Here is a 24,082-nt window from a genome sequence, read left to right on the forward strand (position 1 = left end):
AGCGCGGCACGTGTGGCGGTCGCGGCTCCTCCGCGCCGTCCTTCTCCCGCATTCCCGCGCCGCCATGGGCCTGACGCGGCAGTACCTGCGCTACGAGCCCGCCGCGCTCTTCGGGCTGGTGGCCAGCGCCAGGGCCGGCGTAGCCTTCGTGGCGCTGCGCGGCGAGCGGGGCCGCTACGTGGCCGTGCCGGCTTGCGAGCACGTGTTCGTGTGGGACACCAGGAAAGGAGAGAAGGTGGGACCCGGGATGCGGTGCTGGAGGGTGGTCGGTGGCGGGGCAGGGCTGGGGTGCAAGCGTGAGGGGCTTTTAGGCCGCCTGAAGCGAAGCGATTTGTGTTACTGGGTGGTGTTTGGAAGGAAGCGACACATGCACAGCATCCCCGCCTCTTGGGAAGGGTGAGCACAGCGTGAGGCTAGGTTATGCAGTGAGTCTGCAGCTCTGGCTGCCTCCTGGCCCAAAGTGCTGGTGTCTTCCAGTTCTCCAAGCTGGTCACGGGACAAAAAGGATTCTGCATCGTGTTACCTTTTGAGTAGTCCAAAATATACTGCAGTGTTGGATGCTTACAAGAAAGTCTTGCTAGTTACAAGAAAGTATTTGGTTATTTCTGTTTAAGGGATTTATAAGGGTTGCATTTGTTGAAATCCAACAGATATCACCAGCACACACAGAACTGGAGGAGGCTGTGGATGATTTGGATAATGGATATCTGAAATGCAGCAACTCTCACCTTTGTTTTCTTTTGGTAGTAACTTGTAGCCATCAGTTGTTACAGGGAGTGGTGGTCCTGCTGCTCTGCTCTTACTGTGAGAGTAATTTATTTTATCTCGACTTGGTCTTAAATAAATGTCACTGTAGATCCCTGTGAGATTTGCCTCAGGACCTCAGTTGTGGAAGAGTAATTGCTATCACAGTAACTGGAAAGCTGCTCCCAGTTTAGCTGGTCGTTTGAATGTTCTTGGACAATTCAGGGATGTCATAGAGTTTATGTTTTGGCTATGGAACTGGGCATCCCATGTAAAAGTTGTATCCCATGGGGAGGTTGTGAACTGTAACTTTGAGGACTTTGTCACACACTGTCTCCTGTGAGATTCAGAAATCACTGTAAGTACTACTGTCCACTACAGACTGAAATCTGGTATTGTTTCACAGCCTCTGGAGTGCTGACTGCTGGTATGTTGTTTTGGAGATGTTTTCATCATTCTCAAGTTCCTGTGCAGTCTGTGGAAGAGCTGCTCTGTCCTATACCTGAGAAAGGCCAGGCAAGAGAGGATGGAGTTGGGAAGACACTTTCCAGCTTTTACTCTCTTGCTCTCTGGTTCAGAATATGTGGGGGCAGAAATTTCAGGTTCTGAGTTCCAGGACTTGTTCTCCACTGGTTTCCTGAGAAATTGCTTCCCTTCTAGCTGCTGTTTGCCTTGGAAAATGGGGTTGTAATGATACTGTATTTGGTGGAGGAAGTTGAAAAATCAACTTAAGTGGCAGAAGTGCTCAGTTGGAAATTAAGGCGAAGAGTAGACTATATTCTCTTTGCTGTGCAAATATCTGACACTGACATGTTATTTATCAACATTATGCACGTTTTGTCTTCTAAAAATTGCAGGTTCTTATCCTTAAGGGTCTCAAGCAGCAAGTCAGTTGCCTCTGCCCCTCTCCAGATGGGTTGCACCTGGCTGTTGGGTATGAAGATGGAGCAATCCATGTCTTCAGCCTCCTAAGTGGAGAATCAACTATCACTTTCAATGGGCACAGGGCTGCAGTTACAGCCCTGCAGTATGACCACCTGGGTGGCAGGCTGGTGTCTGGCTCAAAGGTGAGGCTTTGTCATCTGGAGCATGACCCTTTCACAAAGATTCCCCATGGGGAAGGCTGACCTGCACTGAAATGTTCAGTATTTTAAGTGTGGCCTCTGCCCATAGCCAGAGGATGGCAGGGCTGGGGGAGCAGCAGGCACTGCAGGCAAGAGTAGGGCTCTGGTAGAGCTGTTAAAGTGAAGCATCTTGTGAGATCAGGAATAGCAAAAGTTTCTCAGGCTGGGACAATGGTACATTTATCAGTCTGACTGCACCTCTGGGGAAGCAGTGTCACTTGCATTAATCATCCTTGTGATTCAGAGTGAGAAAGTGTGCTCTCAGGTAATCTTTTCAGTCTCATGGCAGAAGTTTTGCAGAGACAAGGGCCAGTACCATGGAGACACTCTCTCTGTTCCAGGATACAGAAGTCATTGTGTGGGATGTCATCAATGAGAGTGGCCTGTACCGGCTGAGGGGACACAAGGATGTCATCACTCAAGTCCTTTTCTTGAAGGAGAAGAACTTGTTGGTCACTTGGTGAGTTAGACTAAGAGAAATTGTTGATCAGGAAAGCAGGCATGGTTGTACTTGCAATTTAGACATCCTGTGTGCTACAGCCATTTTTATTTTTCCTCTTGTCTTGTGGTACCTCAGACCCACCAGCATCTTTGAATATAATTTTGTCACATCCACGTATTTAAGTCTGGTAAATCCAAGTCTTAGAGCAATACTGAAAAAGCTTTTTTGGGAAAGAGTTTAACTTGTTGGTAAATCCATCAACTTAAAATTACTGTAACAAAGAATTGTGATAACATGCTCATTATGTATGTAACAGTTTTTGGGGTTTATTTTGTTTATCTTGAAGAATTAAGCAGACTTACCTTCTGTATTCACACAGCAGTGATAGAAAAATTGCTTTCTTGTAAGCTGTAAATACACCAATTAATTAAAAGATTATAGGGTTTTTTTTAGCTGATTTTAAGTTATTCAACTAAATTAACTGCAAGTTGTCTGAATCCCTTTAATAATAAATAGTTAACAGGAGATACTCTTGCTGAAATATCAGTCACTAATTTTTTTACTTTTTAATGTGCCATTTACTAGCTTAATAGAAAAGTGCATGCAGTCAGTTCAGTTTAAAAGTAAAACAACTTCTTTCGCTTTTTTTCAGATGGAAAAAGTAGTTGTTTTTTTTTTTTTTGGTAGATGATACCCATTTCTTAATGCAATTTCAAATATTTGCAGGTCAGTTTCAGTGACTTGAGAAATATCTTTTTGCAGCATGGCTGTGCCTTTTTTGTTTGGCTTGCAAAATTCAGTGTTTGAGCAGCTGCTCTGTGATACATTCTGACATGTTTTAGATTTTTTTGTATTTCTACCACTTAGAAAAATGTTAAGCTCTGGAGTCTTTTCTCATGTCCGAGTTTTTCTTCTTTGTTCCAGTGCCAAGGACACACTGGTGAAATGGTGGGATCTGGACACCCAGCACTGCTTCAAAACTCTGGTTGGACACCGAGCTGAGGTAAAAAGAGGATGTGTGTAAGTGTTGGGCTGGAGAAACTTGGAATGTCATGGCTCACTCTAGGCTTTCCTTGCTTTCAGGAGTTGTAAGCTGGCACCATCATGCATTTTACTTTCATCAGGCTTTAGGAGTGAGCAAATGAGAAGCTTCAAACATTCCAAGAGCTGTCATCACATGCATTGGCTGACAATTCCCATGCACATGTCCCCAGAGGAGGTCCCAGCTAGATCCATTCTCTATTTGGTTGCTGTTTTAATAGGTCATTTAAAGATGCTTTTTTAATGATAGTTAAGGGAGTAAATTCCTCACATTGTGCCTCTGGACAGGTCTGGGGGATGGCTTTGCTGTCCAAAGAGAAGCGTCTGATCACTGGGAGCGCTGACAGTGAGCTGAGAGTGTGGGATCTCACGTACATCCAGGAGGTAAGACATTCCCTCTGTAACCCCTCAGCCCCCCTGCCCAGCTGCTTGTCTTTGAACTGAGAAGGAACTGGAACATGTTCAAATCTGATGGATGTTCTGGGAAACAGTCAAAGCAATGTCTTTGCTATCTGAGGGGTCCACAAGTTGCTCATGGGATGGGCTTTGCTGTTTCCTGTGTTTTGCGCTTTCAAGTGAAGCTGCGAGCACTTCCAGAATGAGATTTCCACAGTGTGTCACATCTTCCTGCCTTCTGACTTACAGCTGAGGAAGACAGCCTTGTGTGTGGATGACAGTCATGGGGGCACATGGAGTGCTTGGTGCCTACAGGAATTCTGTAGGACACTCCAGTGTATGCTAATCAGTTATCTCCAGGGAAATTAAGTGTGAGCCAGAAACCACATTACTATAGCTCTTGAGGTTTAAGGTACTTCTTTTTTTTTCCTGTGAGCAGGTAAAAGATCCTGATGAACCAGAATCCAAGAAAAGCAAAGGGTCTTCTTCACCTGGAACAGAAGAAAACAATGAAGAAGATGAGACCTTAGAGGTGGATGAGCATCCTGAGGAAGTAAGATCAGTTTTCCATGCTGTCTCTGAGCTGGTGTATCTAGCCCCATTTGCATGGTTTATATTCTTAGTGTAATATTTAGCCTGTTTGGGAAAATGTGATAATTCTTGTCTTGTTCCATAACAACTTCCTCAGCAGCAGTTGCTGTGTCATCTACCTGCAAAACATCAGCAGAAGTATGTATGCCAAAGCACCCACAGATTTATTCTCCACTGACAGTTTTTCTTTCCTTTCTATTTGAGATGGACTAGCAAATGTATAAATTTAAAAAGTGCTAATAGAGCTCTTTCATCAAACATCACAGAAATAAAATAGTTCCTTGTTGGTTTGCAGCTGCTGAGTTCAGTACTGATGCTCAGCTTTGCAGAAACTGAGAGGTTGGAGTTGCACTGTGATGAAATATGGTGTGAGATTGGATTGCAGAAAGCCATTCCCACTTGTGCTGCTGCTGGAGACTTTACTGAATCTGTCTTTCTGGTAGAACTTTCTGGGCTACTGCTCAGATCTCAGGCTGCTTGTAGTTGTGGTAGATACCTGACTTTGTTAATTAATTTTCCAGCTTCCTCTCCAGAGGATTTCTCTCCCTTCAATGCCCTGTTTAAGAGTCTCTGTTCTCAGTTTCTCTGCCTCTTTTGACTGAGCTCTGCTGCCTCTGTAGTATAAAAAATCAGTTCTGTGTCTTAAATGGCTATGGTTTGCCAATAAAATTAAGTTATTCTTTCACTGAGACTGCCAATGATTATTTTCAGCTGAAATGCAACAAAACACTAGGATTTAAGCTTGTAGCACACACAGATGCTTGTTTTGTCCCTTTATTATCCTTACTAGCTGTTCTGCCAGGACCCTTTAGGTTCATTTTCCCCTCTCCTTGACTTTTCTTGTCAGCAGGTTTCTTGAGTTTGCTTGAAAAGATCATTTGACCTTTCAGACCCAAGTTTGTTCCTCTTTCCCTGTAGCGCATTGTTAAGTGCAGTAAAGTTGGATCCATCATGCGGGAAGGGAGAGACCGAGTGGTGACTCTTGGCACAGACCGGATGGGCAAGTTTTTGGCCTGCCACGTGAGTAATGGGGGGCTCTGCTACTGTAGAGCTGTAGAGGAGGCTGGTAGAGACCTTGGGTACTTTCTGTAAGGGCCAGCCAGGGCTTTGCAAACCTTTGAATTTGTCTACTCTGACTCTAGGGAACAGACGCTGTTCTGGAAGTGTTCTCTGTCCTTTCTGAAGAGGAAATCCAAAAGAAATTGGAAAAGAAATTGAAGAAAGCAAGGAAAAAAGCTAAGTAAGTAATTTCTTGGATGCTGAAGGCTCCAGGAGGCTCTAGAAAAGCTCTTCAGTAGCATTACACAGTGGTTGAACTCCAAGCTTCTGGCCATTCTCTTTGTGCTAGCTGTTTTATTTTGGGGTTGATTTTTCTGTGAATCCTTGATGCTTGTCTGAGCAGCACTGCTCCCAGAGACTAAGGAAATACCCTTCTTTCTGAGTCTTCCCTCTGAAAAAAGAAAGCTAAAGTGTGCAAAGAAATGGATATAAAATGGGTTTTTCAGAGCTCTGCAGCTCTACCTGAGATTGGTATTTATACTGCTTGGTGCATCAAAATAAAGTCTTGGTTGGCAATGCCGGAATGAGAGTTTCATCTGAGAAGTCACAGAGAATCTGGTACTTCATTTCCTGTTTTACAGCAGGCAGAGATACAGGTGAGAGTTCTCTTAATGGTTATTCTGTGTTAAGTGTCTCTGTGTATCCTGGCACTTAACCGGTGCCTCAGAACAGCCCTTAGGGAGAGGTCTGGCTCCAGGGTAGAAACTAAAGCACAGGGCATCTGTGCAAATCTGGGCATCTGCAAATCTGGAAATGCATTTTGGCAATGGCTGAGAGCTTTTGGTGAGTGATAGGAGATGAGCAGAAGCTGGTCTTGCTCTCAAATACAGCTTCTGCTCCCTGTTCTGTATCCATCTTTGTAATGTGCCTTGTGTTTTGGCTCCAGAGGAGGAGGATTTTTTAGGACTGTTTGTGTCTTTAGTAGTCTGCATACTGGCATGAACTTCACTGTCCACCCTTCACTGTCCCTATTCTTAAATGTGGTTAGCACTGCTGGATAAGAGGGAAGTTGTTTTCAGCAGGCTAAGTGGTTTCCTTACGTTTTCAGTGTTGCTATGTTAGTTTGTGTTGGCTCTGCTGGGTCATTTGACTCTCTTCCGTTACCTGACATTTCCAGACAGAACTCTGAAGAGGAGCCTGAAAGGAGTGTGGAGCTGAGCCTGCAGGAAGAGATTCAGCGGGTCACTAATCTCAAAGCTTCTTCTAAAATCAAGTGAGTGGAAAGCCTTTTGTAGAGTCTGATGAGTGGTTATGCAGCTACCTGGGGAGAGCTCTGCCTGGCTCAGTGCAGGCAGAGGTGGAAGAAGTTTCCCCCTCAACATATGTTTAGCTTAGAGCTGGGGAGAGGCCTGCCATGATTTCCAGTCCATGCACCTCTGTGGCTCTGTGTGGACTTGCTTGTTGGATGTGCTCTGTCTATATTCCTCTGTCTCAGTTGTTCTTGATAATTGATCCCTCCAACACTTTGTCTTATTACCCCTGTGTACAGCTCTGGTTTTATCTAATCAAACAGGTCATTTGACTTGATTCTCTCTCCAAAAGGAGAGCTGAAGATGGTACTGTTGCTCCAGAACAATATAATTGAATTGTACAACCTGGACCTGTCAGCACAAGTGCCCCAGGCTGTCCGTGTGTCCAGGATAACCATTGGAGGCCACCGCAGTGATGTCAGGACGTTGGCTTTTAGCTCTGACAACATTGCCATTCTCTCAGCAGCTGCAGAGTCTGTGAAGATTTGGAATAGGTATGCAGTCTGGTTGTGTCAATCTCCCAGAATTGAGGGATGCTGTGTTAAGAAAGGCAGTGATAAGAAAGAGGGGACAGTGGAAAGAGATAAAGCAGCAAATGAAGTAAAGGAAGGAAATAGAAAAATTATTTTTCTTTTTTCCTTATTAGGGAAACTGAGAAACTATAGATCTAAAATTTCAACAGAAGGTCTAAACACAAAGGTCATACATAACAGTTGGGTATAGACTATTTTGCTATGGGTTTTTTTATGTTTTTCATTTTTAATAAGAGGTATTGACTGTTATCATATCTTTAGGGAACATGTGGGTTTCTTGACATTTTATCTGAAGGATCTAGTATTAGACTGAGCAGGCTACTGCATTGATCTAGAGTGTTGTGTGTTGATGTAGAGTGCTGTTCCAGTGTTTCTTGAGTGGTGTTGATTTCAAGCTCAGTTTCCTCTGAGTACACTATCTTACACTCCGTCCTTTCCCAAAATGCTGTTTAAAATTAGGAGCTTTGTTCTTGTTCACAACAGCAATAGGTCATGATGGTGGACATATGGTATGTTTTTATGGGAAACTTTGTTAGCAGTAGTGCTGGGTGGTGTTTGTGTCAATAGGATGGTGGTGGCTTATCTTCTGACCCCAGCTGAAAGACAGCTGTGGTTGGAGACCACACTGGAGCATGTCTCACTGAGCAGGCCAGATTGTGTGTGATAAGAGGTTTTGTGCTCTGCTTTGTCCACAGGTCGACCTTGCAGTGCATCCGGACAATGGAGTGTGAGTACGCACTCTGTTCGCTGTTTGTCCCTGGAGATCGGCAGGTCATCATTGGGACCAAGGTAAGGAGTGGCCCTCTGACTCCAGACTGCCCAGGTCTGGGAATGTATTAGGAAAATGTCACTAAGGCAGCCTCACAGAAAATGCATTGCCTCTCCTGATCTGGAGCACTGCTGTGTTCCCAGAGTCGTTACAGAACTCTTGTGGCTTGAGGTAGAAAGCAGAGTAGAGCTTCGGGAAGGCCCTGAGGGAGTTCAGGATCAAGAGTTTGGCCATCTGTGTGTAACAGCCACCTAATGAAGCTGGCTGCTGGGGGCATGGGTGGCAGGGAGCTCTTCTGCCAGGAGCTGTCATGAGTTGTGAGCAGAGGCTGATTCTTCCTCTGTGATGTCTTTCTCCTCAGACAGGGAAGCTGCAGCTGTATGACCTGGCTTCTGGCAGTCTGATAGAGACACTTGATGCTCACGACGGGGCAGTGTGGTCTATTGCTCTTTCACCAGACCAGGTAACTCAGCCACCCTTAAAAGTATCATCTGCACATCTTTTCATGTAATTCCTTCCTAAAGTGCTGTGTTTGCACCATGGAATTTGTTTTGCACTGCATGCTTTGTTCCATGGAAGCATGGAGCCCCTCATCCTCAGAGGTGAAGGATGCAGCCGATAGTGTCTAATAACTTTCTAGTGGAATCAAAACTGTAGCAAGAAATAATCTGCCTGAAATTCATTCACCTGACAGATGAAAATATATGGGATAGATTTTACCCTCCTTCTTAATGTAAAATGTTGAACTGCTGTTCCTTTAGAAGGCTCTGTTGCAGGGTGGTGGTCAGTTGTGTGTTATCCAGTAACAGGGAGAGTCTCAAGCTGCTCACAAATCAAAAGCATATTGTTAGCTGCAGCTGAGATGACTGCTTTCTATACCAAAGTTTCAGTCCAGGTTTTGTTTTACATTTGGGATCTTCATCTTAGACCTCCAAAATAAGCTAGAGCTTTTGAAATCGTTGCTCAGACAGTGTGTGCTCTAACCAGAGCAAGTGTTCCTGGTGGTATCCACTTAATCATTAATGGTGTAGGAACATGGGACATTTCAAAAACCTCCTCTGTGTTGGCAATTCCTTGCTGTAGACTTTCTCTGGGTGATAGGAACTAGTTTCACAGCAACTTTCTTGTTTTCCCCTACAGCATGGCTTTGTGACAGGAGGTGCTGATAAATGTGTCAAGTTCTGGGAGTTTGAGCTTGTGAAGGATGAGAGCAGTGTTCAGAAAAGGTGAGAAGATAAACCTTGTGTTATTGGCATTGATGGGTGCTTTGGCCTTTGCCGTGCACAGCAAGAACTGCCCATGACATCTGTATGGAACATATGGAAGAGAGCGTGAGCTCAGTGCAGTTTTGTGGAGACCTGAGCTTAGCTGGAGGAGGGCACTTGCCTCATTCTGATCCCTTTTTGTGTGTGTGAGTTTAGTGTCTATTAGGCTGGGCCTGCAGATTATTACCGTAAATGTAGCAGTGAAGTTCATCAGCCATCAGACCCTGCTTATTTCCAGTCCTGTCATAGTGAGGAATGAGGTGCTGCATGTTAGAATTCACTTGCTTTCCCAGGGTGCAATGTGGGACTTGTATCCATTTCTCTTCCTAGTTTGTTTGCTTGGGCTAACATTTGTTTTTATTCTCTTGTTGCCAGGCTTTCCATGAAGCACGTGCGCATTTTACAGCTGGATGAAGACGTGCTCTGTGTGCGGTACAGCCCCAACCAGAAGCTGCTGGCTGTGTCCTTACTGGATTGCACTGTGAAGGTTTTCTACGTTGACACACTCAAGGTGCGTGACCAAACGGGCTGTGAGGCTGTGCAGGAAGGGATGTAACTGTAGCCTGCAAGATCAGGAATAAAAAGAAAAAGTTTCTGCTTTATGTGGAACATGCATCCTCCTTCAGGGGCCTGTTTGCTGGCAAACCTGACAGAACCATGGTTGTTAAACACTGGGAACTGGAAGATCCATTTTTCATTAAAAAAGTGTTCTGAGCCTGCAGGTGGCAAGGTTCATTCTAAACCCTGCAGATGTGGTGGTACTCCAGATCTGCCAGGCACTGTGAAGGTGGGGATGAATGTGTCTCACGTGGTGTTAAATAGGGCATGGCAGAGGCAAAACCTGTGGGAGGAGAACCTTCCTTGTGAGCAGTGTGTGCTGGATTTGTGAGCATGTGAATGTTATGGAGTGACGCAGGACAGATTGGTGCTAACAGTTATGTGGAGAGAAACAGAAATGAACTCCAATGACACTGGTGATTGGCACCAGAGTTAGCTAGAAAGCAAACACAGCTAGTTCAGCTTGCTTGGCTACTTCCACCTTCTTCTCAGTTCTGCCTTCATGACCCTGCTGCTAGCAGTGTTCAGGGCAAGAATGAAAGTGGGGCAGTGCTAGAAAAACAGTTCCTGAGGCAGAGCAGAAGTAGCCTGGAGCTTGAGATTTGCACACCTCTCTACCCAGCATGCCTAACTGAGTCATCTTTCTTCTGCTTCAGTTTTTCCTTTCTCTCTATGGACACAAGCTGCCAGTGCTGTGTATGGACATCTGCTATGTAAGTATCATTAGGTCTGTGTACCTTGGGACTGTGGTGATATGGATGAGTGTGAGAGCCTCTGCTGGCATCAAGGCCTCTAGGATAATGCTTGCTTGGTCACCTCCTTGCTCCTGACTTAGCAGTTTCTGGGTGGGACACAGCAAGCCCCTTCTTATTCTGCAGTCCTGTTCTCATTGGAAGGGGTATCAGAGCTGGGGTCATGACAGAACTGACCCTGGGGCATTTTGTGAGTGAGTGGAAATCAAAATGCTGTGAATGGTCCCTTACACTCATTGTAACAGGTACAGCCTGCTTTCTGCTTAAGTTACTGTGTGAGAGGAGCCTGAATTGTTAGTGGGAGCAGAGGGCAGGTGCTGAGAGGAAGCAGCCTCTTCATGCCTGTTCATTCTGGGGCTGCATCTTGCTCTGAGGTATCTTTGGAATGAGGCTCTGAAAACCAAGAAAAATGTCAGGATATAACCAAATACCTGCAGAGGGTCAGAGGAGGGCCAGAGTGCTGTCAGTGGGCTGTGCCAGTACCAGAGCATGGGCCACTGGGGAGGAGGTGGAGGGATCAGGAGGCCACATTTCAGGATCCAGGTGTCTGCTTACTCAGCAGTGCAGAATCTCTGGGGCAATAGGAGTTCCTCATGGGGTTGCCAGCCTGCTCCCCATACTCTTCTCTCTCTTTGTTGCTCTCTAGGATGGGACTCTAATTGCAACCGGCTCTGCTGACAGGAATGTGAAGATCTGGGGCTTGGATTTTGGCGACTGTCACCGTTCTCTCTTTGCCCATGATGACAGGTTAGTCAAATCCTACAGCATCTTTGGACTGTGGACTTGTCTCCAAGGAGTTGTGATCCAGCAATAATCCTTTTATCCAGCATAGAGCAGGGGGAGTTCTGCAGTGTTCCCCAAGTGAGTAAATTTGAGCCTTTTTCTCTTCCAGTGTGATGTATCTGCAGTTTGTGCCCAAATCCCATCTCTTCTTCACGGCTGGGAAGGACAGCAAGATTAAGCAGTGGGATGCAGATAAATTTGAACATATCCAGACACTGGAGGTAGGAAGTTTTGGAGTCTGTTGAAAGGAAGCATTATCCCTGCATGAGTAGGATTTTCCTCAGGGGTGGAAGTTGGGTGATGTTAATGTCATAGCTCTTCTGTCATCTATGCAGGGGCATCACCAGGAGGTTTGGTGTTTGGCTCTCAGTCCCAATGGAGACTATCTGGTGTCAGCGTCCCATGACAAATCCCTGCGCCTCTGGGAAAGGACGAGGGAGCCACTGATTTTGGAGGAGGAGAGGGAGATGGTGAGAGTTGCATCTTTACTACCAAAAACAACTTCCAGACCTTTTTTTTGTTGTTGTTGGTTTTTAGTGTCTTTCTACAGGTCTGTTGCTTACAGTCTTTGACATTCTCTTGTGTGCCTTTCAGCACAAGTGTGTTTGGGAGGCAGTTCAGCAGGTGGCTGATGTGGAGGGGTGGAGAGCACTGCTCCTGTTGAATGCAGTTTGTCCCTTTTCCAACTCTGAGAGGTCCATTCTGTCTCAGTAGCAGGCCCCAGAGCTCAGGGATGCTGGAAGAAGCCCCTTCTATTCCATTTGAGTGTGTATTGGGAGCAATCATAGATTCAGAATGACTTCAATAGGAAGGAAAGTCTGGAGGTCTCTAGTCCAACCCCTTGCTCACTGCAGGATGATCTTAAAGCTATATCAGACTGCTTAGAGACTTGCCTTCATACACTGACATCTCCAAGGAAATAGATTTTCCAGTCTGTCTAAGCACCTGTTCCAGTATTGAGCCACCATTGGGGTTGGCCCATGTGTTTGTTTCATGTATCCAATCAGAGGTTTCCTTGGAACAATTTGTAACCCTTTATCTTTTAGCTGGACCTCTCAGAGAAACCTGTTTCTGTCACCCCTTGCTAAGGCAGTTCTCAAACCACGGTGAGGGGAGGGCGAGGAGGCAGAAATGCAGAAGCAGGAGTGGATGAGAAACCTGCAATACATGTTTGGGGTTTTTTTATGCCAGCCTGTTTGCAAGAGCCGACCCAAACACTGTACCTCGATGCCCTGTGTTTGGTAAAAGGAGAGACAGAGATAGCTCTTTTCCAGATTCCAGAAAAGTTTGTTTTGGGTCAAGTTTGAATAGCAAGGTGGGCATGAATACATGAGTAGTGAACTACACATAACATAATCGGTGCCCTTTCATGTGAGAGATGGCAGACCAGAGACTTTCCTTTTGCAGCCCAGGACGACCTTGGGGCTTTTCTAGATTTGTTCCCTCTGTGTTATGTGGCTAGTGAAAGGTGTGGTGAAAGGTGTGCTGAACTGTGGTGTCTGTCTCAGCTTGATGGAATCCTGAAGGGCTGTTCCTGCACCCAGAGCAGGGACCTGAATTTCTTTCTCTGTGGGAGATTCTAGAGTTCATTGTGAGGTTGGGACCAGGGACAAATGGGCATTTTGCCACTGCCATTGTTGGACTCTGCTGATTGGTCCTGGTTTTGCAATGGGCTGCATGAAGCCCTCCAGGTTGTCTTGCTCAAATAGTCTGGAAGGGACTTGCACCCTTGCCTTACTCACCGCTGTTAATATGTTGTGCTCTCATCCTCTGTAGCAACGAGAAGCTGAATATGAAGAGAGTGTGGCAAAGGAAGAACAGCCTGTGGTAAGTTGCACCATCTGAATGCGTGTCAGTCTGTACAAACTCTGGAAAAACTATTTCTGTAAGAGGCATGGAAGAGGTATCAGGGAGAAAGGAACATTTTCTTGCTTTGAGGTGGTGCAGGAGAGAAGGGGGTGCTGAAGCTATGGCTGCTCCATGGTGCAGTTGGCTGTGGTGCTGTGGAAGGATGGAACTGCAGCTCTGTATTTTGTATTTTGTAGGTGGCTGGAGAGAGGCAAGGAGAGACAGGGCTGGCAGGAAAGAAGACCATTGAAACCATCAAAGCGGTAAGGTGCTGTGGCTCTGCCAGCATGGCTTTGTGCCTTACCAGTCTCTCAGGGGGATTCTCATGGGGTCATAGCATCAGTTTGAAGAGTAACCTGTGCTGTCACATAAGGGCAGATTGCTTTTGCATGCAGAGGCAGTCTGTCCTGCTCAGAAGCCAACAGGTAGGGTTTTGACCTTGAAGAGTCACACATTCATTCCTCTTGAGAGGAATGAGGTGTGAGGTTCCTGTAGCTGCAGCTGCCTGCCACATGTGGGACAGACAGAGCTGCTCTTACCCTCTGGGGTTTGCATCCCAGAGGAGCAAAAGGCAGCTGGGATGTTCTCAAGGCATTAGGCCTCTCCCTGAAGGGCTGTGCAGTCCAGTGGGCATCTGTGGAAGGTGGAAATCTATTGTGGTGCTTGACATGGGAGATGTGCTAGGAAGGTGTGGGGGTGGTTAATTCCATGGCTGCAAATTTCAATGGTTTGGTAATTTTCAGAGGAAATCCTTAATCTGAATAGTCAAAATGGCCTGACCCTGGCTCTGCTTGGGGATGGTGGTCAAAGCAACAACTGAAGCTGCAGCAGAGAGCACCCAGGGCAGTGGGGAAATGTGGATGGTCTGTGACATCTTCAGGACATGACTTGTGTGTTCAGGCTAATGGAGTAGAGGTTATCAAGGGAGATGCCATGTGTCAGCACCTCTGCTTCTACCTCCATTTGTCCAGCTGAGCTTTGTCCTGGCTTGTCTGGTGTCACTGATGTGCTGTTCTTGTGCTGCACAGGCTGAGAGGATCATGGAAGCTATTGAGCTGTACCGAGAAGAGACTGCAAAACTAAAGGAACACAATGCCATATGCAAAGCTGCAGGAAAAGAGGTAAAAGACTGAGTAATGTAAAAATCCCAAGGTGTGTTGGGCATATCCTTCCAGCTTTGGTGGAAAGGCTTAGCATGAAGATAAAGTTAGGACAGCTGAAAACAGCAGACATTTGCTCAAATTGTTTGGAGAACTAAATGGCACTGTGCTCTAGGGCATAATTAAGAGTGTGTTCTTTCCCATGATCTTTATGCTTAAAGTCATAGCAGGATGTAAGTTTTGTCCATAGAAGAGTGTGCTGCTGCAGGTTCATCCTCAAGCCTCATCTTTGCCTTCATCTCAACACTCCCTGCTAAATAAGGGGCTGTCATAGAAGTGGAAAAAGTGACAAGAAATGGAAGAAAATTCATCCATATTTGAGTTAGTCATATGTCTGAGAATGAGATTGTCTGATGGCTTCAAATGAGGCCTTCAGCAACATTCTGGGGAGGGTGGAGGTGTGGGAATTGCAGGAAGACACTCAATAAAAACTCTCTTCTCTGTGGGTAAAAGTTTGCTCTGAATATGCATTTATACACACACACACCTGCCTCATTCTAACCCATTCTGTGTCTCCAGGTTCCCTTCCCTGTCAATCCCATTCTCCGTGCCTATGGAAATATTACAGTAAGTGGAATGCCTGGGCCACAAAGTCCATTCTTAGCTGGAGTGGGGCTGGTTGATTTGCTGGCTGAGCAACATTCTGGGTTGCTGTGGGGAAGGACTGCTTAGTTCAACTTTTTTGGTTTGTGCAAAGTGAACATAATTTAGGGTTTTCATGTTGATGGGTTTTTGTTTGTTTGTTGGTTATTTTTTAGTATCATACATGTGTGTTAAACAACCCTGATAGGAGCCATGACCTTATGATGATCTTTATCATGAGCTAGAGGTTTACAGTCTTCTCCAAGATACAGAAAAGCTAGTTCAAGCCTTTCCCAGGTTTATTTATGTGGTGTTGCTACAATTACTGTTTCTGTTCCTATTCCTGCAGAGTTTACACTGAGAAAATTTTGAATGGTAGTTCAACGCCTAGGTATTGCAGGCTAGAGCTGGTGCCCTTATTCATTTATGTCATACTACTGCACAACAGTTTTCACTAAATTCTGTGGATTTTTGATATATTACAAAATACACAGACAAGGATGCATGGATTTCAGTGATAAATAAAAATCCACTACTCTGAGTAGATTAGTTTTTGTTTTCCTGGTTTATTCCAATGTGCACCCCCAGACTGTTTTTTAAGTACCCTTAGGAAGATCCTTGTTTTTTCACTCTCCCCTTTTCATGCAATCATTCAATGGTTTGGGTTGGATGCAACCTTAAAGATCATCTGGTTCCAACCCCTCTGCTCTGGGCAGGGACACCTCCCACTAGACCAGTTTGCTCAAAGGTGAATGGCAGAGCCAGATGGAACAGCCTTTGTCTTTCTTCTAATTACCTGTAACCACCTTGCAAGAGCCCTTCTGACCCTTCCTCCATGATTATAGGTCTATTTAATTATAAGTTAGATAGACTTAACAGAAGTGAATGAAATCTTATGACTTAGTAGTTAGAGGCACTTTTCTTTCCCACTTCCCAGCTCTACTCTGGGGATCTTTTCCCATCTGCCAAATGCTTCCAGCAGATAAACAGGAGTAGTAGAAATTATGTCTGGGAGATGATTTTGTGTAAGGTTTTTTATATATAATTTGTTCTACCAAGCTTTTTGTCTAATTTGTAAAAGATTCATTGACATGAATTGAGATGATCTAGTTGGTTAAATATAAATTAGATTTTTCAGAATATTCTTTACCAGTGTAGAGTATCCTGAGAAAGCTGAGGGAGTGCTTCTGAGAGTAGTAGCTGATTGAAGCTGAAAGGGTTTCCTCTTTGTTATATTCAGCTTGATGTGTCTGTCTCATAGGATGCAATGGTGTGAAATGGACCTTAGGGCATGTTGTGGTCCTGGAATATTTTTTGTTAAGCAGGGCTGGTGTCTTTCCTCTGTTGCAGCCTTCTGCCTACGTGCTGGAAGTTTTCAAGAAGGTCAAGTCGAGGTGAGTCCCAAGAGCTTCATTGCTGAACAGATTTGTGACTGAGTGTTGGGTTTCTAGGCTCAGTACTGGCTGGGGTCTTTGAGTGGTCTCTCATGCAAGGTATGGGCAGTGCTAGAGAGTCTGGAGTCACTGTTCCCAGCAGCCTCTTTTGGAATATGCATGGAACTGGGGAATGGGAAGTGTTCCTTCCATGGGGAGTGTAGACTGAAGATTGTGGGTGTGGGTTGGCTGCTTGGAGATGTGCACGTATGTGGAGAGCAGCTTGGGGACGCTGAGGAGGGAATGCTGTGTGCCTGCTCCCTGTGCCACAAGATGTCTGGGCTGTGCAGATGCGGGACATCCGGTGCAAATGTGGGCAGTCATGGACCAGCTTAGCACAGCTGAGTACCAGAAATGCTTAGCACAACTGAGTACCAGAACCCACCTATGTGGATGTGTTTCCTGCTCATCTGTAGCAGTGTAGTGGCTGAGACTAATGCTTCTTGTATCCCTTTGCTTTTTCCCTCAGTGAGCTGGAAGAGTCTCTCCTGGTGCTGCCTTTCTCCTATGTCCCTGACCTGCTCAGACTTTTCAATGAATATATTCAGCAGGGCTCAGATGTTGAACTTCTGTGCCGAGCTCTCCTCTTCCTGCTCAAGTGAGTCCTTTATCTGCCCAGACATATCTGGACTTTCTTCTGAGTCTCTGGGCCTGAAACTCTTGGGAAGCATCCTTGGGAATAAATGTTTGGTCTCTGTAGGAGATGAGGAATCTCTGTAGCTCACAGTGAATGGTGTGTGGGAACGAACTGCTTGGATGCAGAGTGCTGACATGCCGAGATGGGGTTGCTGGTCCTGGTGGCCCAAGTCTCACTGGAATGAAAAGATCCTTCATAAAGTCTGATGAGGCACTGTTGGTGGTGGCACAGAGTCACTGTAGAGCCTGTGTCCTTAGAAAGACCTTCCCCTTGAATCACTGTTAAACTTAAGAAAACAGCTTTTCCAGATAAATTTGTCCATGCCTGTCCATGTGCAGTGCTGGTCTGGGGAAGACTAATTAAAAAAAACTCGTATGTCCAGAACATACAGAGGCTCAGGAGAGGGCCTTTGTATGTTTCTAATAACAGTGCTGCAATACACTGCCTGCTTTGTTCCCAGGATACATTTTGGGCAGATCACAAGCAACCAGATGCTGGTGACAGTGATAGAAAATCTGAAGAAAACCACCATCTCCAGAGTCAGTGAGGCCCGGGTGAGTGTTGCACCCTCGCGTTTTCCAGCATGTAGAATAATGGGATTAGACAATGTTTGTGAGCATGAGTTGTCTGTGGTGTCCAGTGGGGAAGTTGGCTGGGGGTCTGAGCTCATTTAAACCATCCTCTTTTGCAAATAGGCTCCCCTGTCCTTATGGTCCTCCTCACGTGAGAATACCCCAGTGGTCACACTTATACTTGTGCTCCCTGCGTCATTTGCACTTGGTTTTCTGATACATGTGCTTGGATCTTGGCTTGCTAGTTTCTAAATATGTAGGAGGTAGGTAAAGTAACTCCCTGCTTCTCTTGGGCTTTTCTTTGGGCTGCTACCTCAATGCACACTGTGCATTTTCCCAGAGGAAGCTTCAGGTGCCTGCCAGCAGCTTGAGTTTTAGAAAATATGGTGGATTATAGCTGCTCTTACGAGAGGACTTTGGGGAACTGAGTGCAGGACTGGCTGTTCTCCTGGTCAGATGAAGTTTACATTTAGTTTACATTTAAACTAACATTGCTTTCTTTAAATCCGTGGATTGTCTTGTTTTCATCATCTCTTATTAGAAGGGTGGCCAGTGCAGGACTCTCTTCACCCTAACTAGCTTGGGATATGCCTCACAGTGTGGTGCTGGTCTGTCTCTGCAGGATGTGCTGGGATTCAACATGGCAGGGCTCCAGTTCCTGAAGAGGGAGATTGAGGCCAAGGAGGAGGTGACATTTTTTGCTGATGCTACTGAACGTTTTGAGGAGAAGAAGAGAAAAAGGAAGAAGAAAGAAAAGATGGTTCTTGCAGTGCTCTAGCATTTGTTGCCCAAGACCCAGAGCATCTGGATGGACTCATGTAGCCTCACTGCTGATCATAGAAGTGTTCTGGTGGCTGAACATCTGTGATGATATTCCGTGGCTGGGACAAAGTCTGTCCCCTCCACATATGGTATAACCCAGCATGTAAACCCAACTCAGAATGGTTGTCTCTGAGATGGACTCTCTCTAGTCTGCTGCAGATGGATACCTTTGGACACTTTCTGAGGTGGCTGTCAAAGGCATGTGCTCTTCCTCTAGCAGAATGCCTGTTAAAAATGGACTTGATTTATCCTGAGAGCAGCTCATTCTGGCAGCATTGATTCGATGGAATTCAGCACACAGACTGCTGGTGAGACCATGCCTTTGTACAGGATTAAAATCCTGGCAGGATTTTTCACTGACACCTGCTGGTGGCTTGTGGCCTGTGGAAAAAGCTCTGTGATTTCTGCTGAAGTGTGAGGACTTGAGCTACAGCCACTCACTCTTTAGTGGAACAGGGAGAAACATGGCTGCACTCTATTAAAGGCATATTTATATTTCCTTTGTGAGACAATTTTGTTTATAGTGTTTTGTCCTGGTATTTCCTTTGTAAATGCTCAGTTGCCTTGGCCTGTGTGTTTGTTTTGAAAGGATTTTTTACAGAGAAAATCAGTGGGAGCAAATGAAAGGCCTGCCATCCCAGATTCTATTTTTCTGGAGAGCTGGCAGACTAAGTGTGAGAAGCCTGGATTGTTTGCCTCTTACTTGCTCCAGGCTTTAGAAATTGCACTGATTTGTTGCAATGTTGTACTTGTCCTGTGTCAGATAAAATTATTTATTTTCACAGTGGGGGCATTGGGGCAGAATGAAGTGAACAAGTCTCTGCTGCTGTTACTAATTTATAGCACATGCTGTGTTTTTTCACTAGTGCTCAAGTCACTGGTTTGGGGGATGTGGTGGGGGCTGCTTCTGGATACTTTGCTGACTCTTGGGCTCACATGTCTGACTTAGGTACTCAAAGCTGAACTTCCAAGTTGAATTTCATATGGATTTTTAGTTGCATCCCAGTTGTGGCTGACTGCTGTCTTTGACTCAGGTTGTCTATTACTAGCAATTATGCAAAAAGCCAGCACTTCAGTTGGTCATTCTCTAGGCAGCACTTCAGGTGTAACAACCATACTTCAGTTGTTCGTAAGTAACTTTGTCAGGGGATGATTGTTCACTTGCATGGGTAATTCATGGGAGCACATTGTGCTCCATTTCCAGGTGGCTTTCAGACTCTTCATAGAAATGGCAACCTTCATACAGCTCTGCCAATTGTTTCACTTGAATCACAAGTTTCATCCATATCTGGAGAAATATAAAATTATAGGGGCACCCAGAAACAGCTGCATTCAAACATGTCTCTATCCTGACTTAGCTGTTCTGTTTCATTTTATTCTGTTCTTTTCCTTTACTACTCCCAAAATAGACCCTCATAAGAGGGATTACTAGGAGAAAGAGGAGGCACTGTAGGATGATACATTTTGTTGGTAAAGTCAGTTGACATCTGTTATCCACATTATCTGCTGTTGAAATGGACCAGCCCACTGGAAAAACAAGTGTTACATATGGAGAGCCGGCTTGTGACACCACAGTGCACCCTCAGCTGAGGTGACTGAGGAGAGAGATGCCAAAACCAGGTACCAAAAGGGGAAGGCTGGCTGCCTCTGCTTACCTTAATGACAGGGAAATAGATGTTATGGATGTTGTATAATGAATTGCTGTTTGATGATCCTCTACGAGGCCTGGAAGAAAAAAACATGGCCATGTGCACATGAACTCAGGGACTGATGAGAAGGGTGTAAATGGTGATACAGGAGAGTAGCTTGGGATGCAGAGTCATCTTATAATGACAGATATCCTCTGATCTAAATTGGGAGAGATGGAATTCCTTCAGTTTTGTCTCTGTTTTCTGTCACTAGTATTAGGGAAGAATCCTTGGAGAAAAGGACTTTTCACCACCTCGCCTGGGGAGGCAAGTTTTGTTTCACAGGGAAAAGGGCCGGCATTTCTGTTCAGGGGCCTGTGGCCCTGAGTGGGCGGCTGCAGCCAAAAAATCTGAACAGCGAAGGATGTGTCCCAGGAAATGTTGTTATCTCTCCCTAGCTGCTGACACAGGCTGTCCTCTTGAAGTTTCCCTCTGGTTCTCTGATTTGTATCACTTGTGACAGGTCTGTGCTAGTGCAGTACTTGGGCGGCTACTGACAGAGCCCAGCTTGTGCTTTAAATGGAAGAGGTCTGTCCTGTGCCAACAGTCCTCTGATAGGAAGTTTAATATCCTTGGGACATGAATCCCTGGATTTACAAACCTGAACAGGAAAACACTTTCAAGTACAGGGCTTGAAAGTACAAGCTTAAATCTGTATTGTTAGAATATGTATCTCACCTAAGAGTGTGGATGTGGCGATTCAGAACTGGCATTCATATTTCACACTTAAGAAAGCTGCTGTTAATGCCTAATCATGGGATTCTCGGTCACTGTGAAGTGTTGAGAGAACAAGTCATCTACATGTATCAAGGAAAATTCCCCATCTCTCTCTCAACATGTCACATGTTGGAAAAAAGATGAAGCATGGGAAAGGACCTTGTGAGAAATGAATTCATAGACTGGAAGCAGAGCTGTGCTTGGTCACACAAATGTGGTGGCTCAAAAGAGCCTGTGGTCTTTTAGCCATTGCTGTGTAGGTGGGAGCAAGGAGGGGCAAAAGACCATGTCTAAGTGGCTCAGTCTTCCACTATGAAGAAAGATGAGCAGGTGAACATTTGAAGATGCTCATGTGTGACTGTGAATAAGAGGGTATAAGAATCCCTCTCTTGTCAACTTTGTGTACTTGCAACCCCCATCTGGTATGTGCAGCTTATTAAAGGTAGGTGAGCACACAGAACGTTAAGCCTATGATTGTGAAAGCAAACAGAAACTTAGGAATTAGAAGACCAGAGCAGCTCAGCAGCTCCTGAAGAATCACAGTTGACTGTATTGAAACCTGGTGCATTCCCAGTAGTTGAAAAAGGTTTCAGGTGCCTTAGCACAGGTTATTTGAAACCTAATCCCTTTTAAAAACAAACTTAGTGGGAATCATGCACCAGTGCTCTGTAGTAGGGTTGAAATACAGCAATCTTTCCACTGTTTACATTTCAGATAGCCAAGTCAGGAGATCGTGCAACTTTTTGGACCACCTTTCCCATTAACAGGGAAAAGGCAAAATATTTATTCTCGTTTAATCTGATTAAATGAATGGAAAAATGACACTGGATATTTCCATAAGGTTGGACTAAAATCTAGGTATTTCAGTGTTGCTGATCCTCATGTTGATCTTCTAGGGCTCTAACCTGTAGTGGAAGAGGACAGAAAATTAACATGAATGGAAGTAAGAAAAAATAAGAAGAAATCCCAGCTCTACCTTTGTACAGTTGCTGAACCAAACCTAATAATTATGTCCAGATTCTCTGCAAGTGTTGTGTGAGCACTGTGATTGCTACAGACTAGCTTCAGATTTGGCCTTTTGCTGTTGGAAGGGAACAACAACATGAGATGGAGTTCTTACACAGGCTTCAAGGGGATTAGGGGTTTGCTTTTATTGCACAAATTGAATGGTACAAAAATCACAACACACATTCAGGGTGGACACTCTGCTTAGGAATACTGAAGATTTTCATGGACAGCTTCCTGTGTGGTATTTAACTCTGAGTATGTTAAGAGAATCTTTTTGAAATGTTTTAAATATTGGTGTGAAATAACTAAGGAAATACAATGTGATAGGATTAAGTTTGGTCAGGTGATGCTTGATCAGTGATTTTTGCAAGGCTGTCTCTGCTAAGAGGTGTGGCAAATTTGTGATCAAGTTTAATATTGCAGGGAGGTTTCTAGGTCTCAGTAGAGAGAATCACTGGCTCTGGTGATAACCACCTGGGAAAGGTGATAGAAACTTAGAAAGTTCTCAGAGTGCCTCTGCAGTGACTTGACTTTCTGTTCTGAATGGCTGAACAAGGCTATTTAACCAGTAACAGGATTTAATTCAGGAGTGTCAGTGTTCCATGTTTGGTGAGACTAAACCAACCAATCCAGAGTTCCTTGACATGTCTGAAATGGATATGGTTTTGAGTCCAGGAGACTTTGAGGGGAGGAATATTCAAAGAGGCATTGGGTACAGTTGTTTGGGTAGCATGCGATAGCTGCAGCCAGCTTCAGTAGGAATTGTCAAATCAATTCACAAAAGGACACTGTCAGAAGAGAAGGGAGGTTTGGCTGTGGTGACAGCAGCTATGATTAGCTGGATTAGACATGTGAAAGGAGAATACTGTGTAATTAATTTCTCTCCCTTTGTGCTTGTCAGGGAAGATGGCTCTGATCAGAACTTCTCTTGGGACTGGGGGTGTCTTACTAAAATGTGGACTGACTGGGTGAGTATTTCTCTTAGGTTTCAACACAGAGTGAGAGAAGTTTATCTAAACTTCCTCCATGATGAGTTCCAGGTTGTAAATCCCTAAGGTGGAAGGCATTAAACTAGTTGTTTTTCTAGACTATAATTGTGTGTTACTTTGGGGGTAGAATTCCACACTGGAAAAGGTAAGAAGATATTTAAACAGGAAAAAAAAGCTATACTTGATGTATACTGGGCAGTCCTAGAGCAGATGCAGCAGTCAGAGGTACATGTCTGTGAAGTTTTTGAGAACTGACTGATGTGGTCACTTTTCTTTTTCTCCAGAGGAGAGGAAATGAGATACAGCTGGAATTTCTTTGCTGATTGGTTAGATAACATGGCAGGCTTACAGATGTTTAAGTTGAAAGAAAAAGATTATGTCAGTGTTACACACATGAAGCAAACAGGGACTGTTCAGCTGAGGAGAGACATCCATAGGGTTCCTGTTTATGAACTGTCACCATCAAGTGTGTTGTAAAGTGCCTGAGCTCATGGGGGTGAGGTGAACACCAGCCTAATGTTAAACATGTTGACTGCTGGTTTGTGAGAAATTCCCAGTAAGGCTTTCTTACTTGTCAGGGAAGACTTAACCATTCTAAGACAATCTTAGAAAGCATCCAAAGGAGAGCTACAAAGATGGTGAAGGGCCTTGAGGGGAAGTGTGAGAAGTGGCTGAGGTTACTTGGTCTGTTCAGCCTGGAGGAGACCGAGGGGAGACCTCATTGCAGTCTGCAACTTCCTAACGAGGGGAAGAAGAGGGGCAGGCACTGATCTTTCTGCTGACCAGTGACAGGACCCAAGGAAATGGCCTGAAGTTGTGTCAGGGAAGAGTTAGTTAGGATATCAGGAAAAGATTCTTCACCCAGAAGGTGGCTGGGCACTGGAACAGGCTCCCCAGGGAAGTGGTCACAGCACCAAGCCTGACAGAGTTCAAGGAGTGTTTGGACAATGCTCTCTGACACATGGTGTGATTCTCAGGATGTCCTGTGCAGAGTTGGGCCTGATCTTTCTGAGTCCCTTCCAACTCAGGATGTTCTGTGATTCTTCATATAGACTGAATCTGTAAGGCTACAGAAATGTGCTGTATGAAACTGTGTGTGCAGAGGGTTGTGTGTATTTGAACCTGTCACATGGAGGCTGCCCTATCTGTAAGACTCCTGTCCCTTATTAGACTTGCTGTCAGTGTCAGTGGGTCACCAGTAAGACTTGGTTTTAGAAAGTGAAAAATGTTAAGGAGATTTATTGGGGCTTAACTCTTAATAAATCCAGCTGCAGGAGGTTCAAGGACTTGTTTAATCTGGAGACAGTAAGTGAAGGATT

General features: G+C 45.0%; 1 protein-coding gene across 1 annotated transcript; it reads left to right on the forward strand.

Annotated features, from left to right (window-relative positions):
* The first annotated feature begins 64 nt into the window (after nt 1-64).
* On the forward strand, nt 65-18,873 carry WDR3 (WD repeat domain 3). The gene is made up of 26 exons (XM_053934461.1): nt 65-235; nt 1,602-1,811; nt 2,210-2,328; nt 3,235-3,313; nt 3,640-3,735; nt 4,187-4,300; nt 5,257-5,358; nt 5,481-5,578; nt 6,515-6,610; nt 6,911-7,141; nt 7,876-7,969; nt 8,311-8,412; nt 9,090-9,175; nt 9,590-9,725; nt 10,429-10,485; nt 11,171-11,271; nt 11,417-11,528; nt 11,643-11,777; nt 13,084-13,134; nt 13,353-13,418; nt 14,184-14,276; nt 14,835-14,882; nt 16,248-16,291; nt 16,800-16,928; nt 17,428-17,521; nt 18,162-18,873. The coding sequence occupies exons 1-26, from the start codon at nt 65-67 to the stop codon at nt 18,315-18,317; spliced, it is 2,820 nt and encodes a 939-aa protein (XP_053790436.1). The 3' UTR covers nt 18,318-18,873.
* Nucleotides 18,874-24,082: the final 5,209 nt, after the last annotated feature.

Source organism: Vidua chalybeata, chromosome 2, assembly GCF_026979565.1.
Source record: "Vidua chalybeata isolate OUT-0048 chromosome 2, bVidCha1 merged haplotype, whole genome shotgun sequence".
Classification (NCBI taxonomy): Eukaryota; Metazoa; Chordata; class Aves; order Passeriformes; family Viduidae; genus Vidua; species Vidua chalybeata.

Bases quoted from the DNA above. Each gene is read 5' to 3' on its own strand.
- WDR3 (XM_053934461.1), top strand. From the start codon at position 65: ATGGGCCTGACGCGGCAGTACCTGCGCTACGAGCCCGCCGCGCTCTTC. The intron at 2,329-3,234 runs GTGAGTTAGACT...TCTTTGTTCCAG, and splicing joins AAGAACTTGTTGGTCACTTG to TGCCAAGGACACACTGGTGA. The intron at 13,135-13,352 runs GTAAGTTGCACC...TGTATTTTGTAG, and splicing joins CAAAGGAAGAACAGCCTGTG to GTGGCTGGAGAGAGGCAAGG.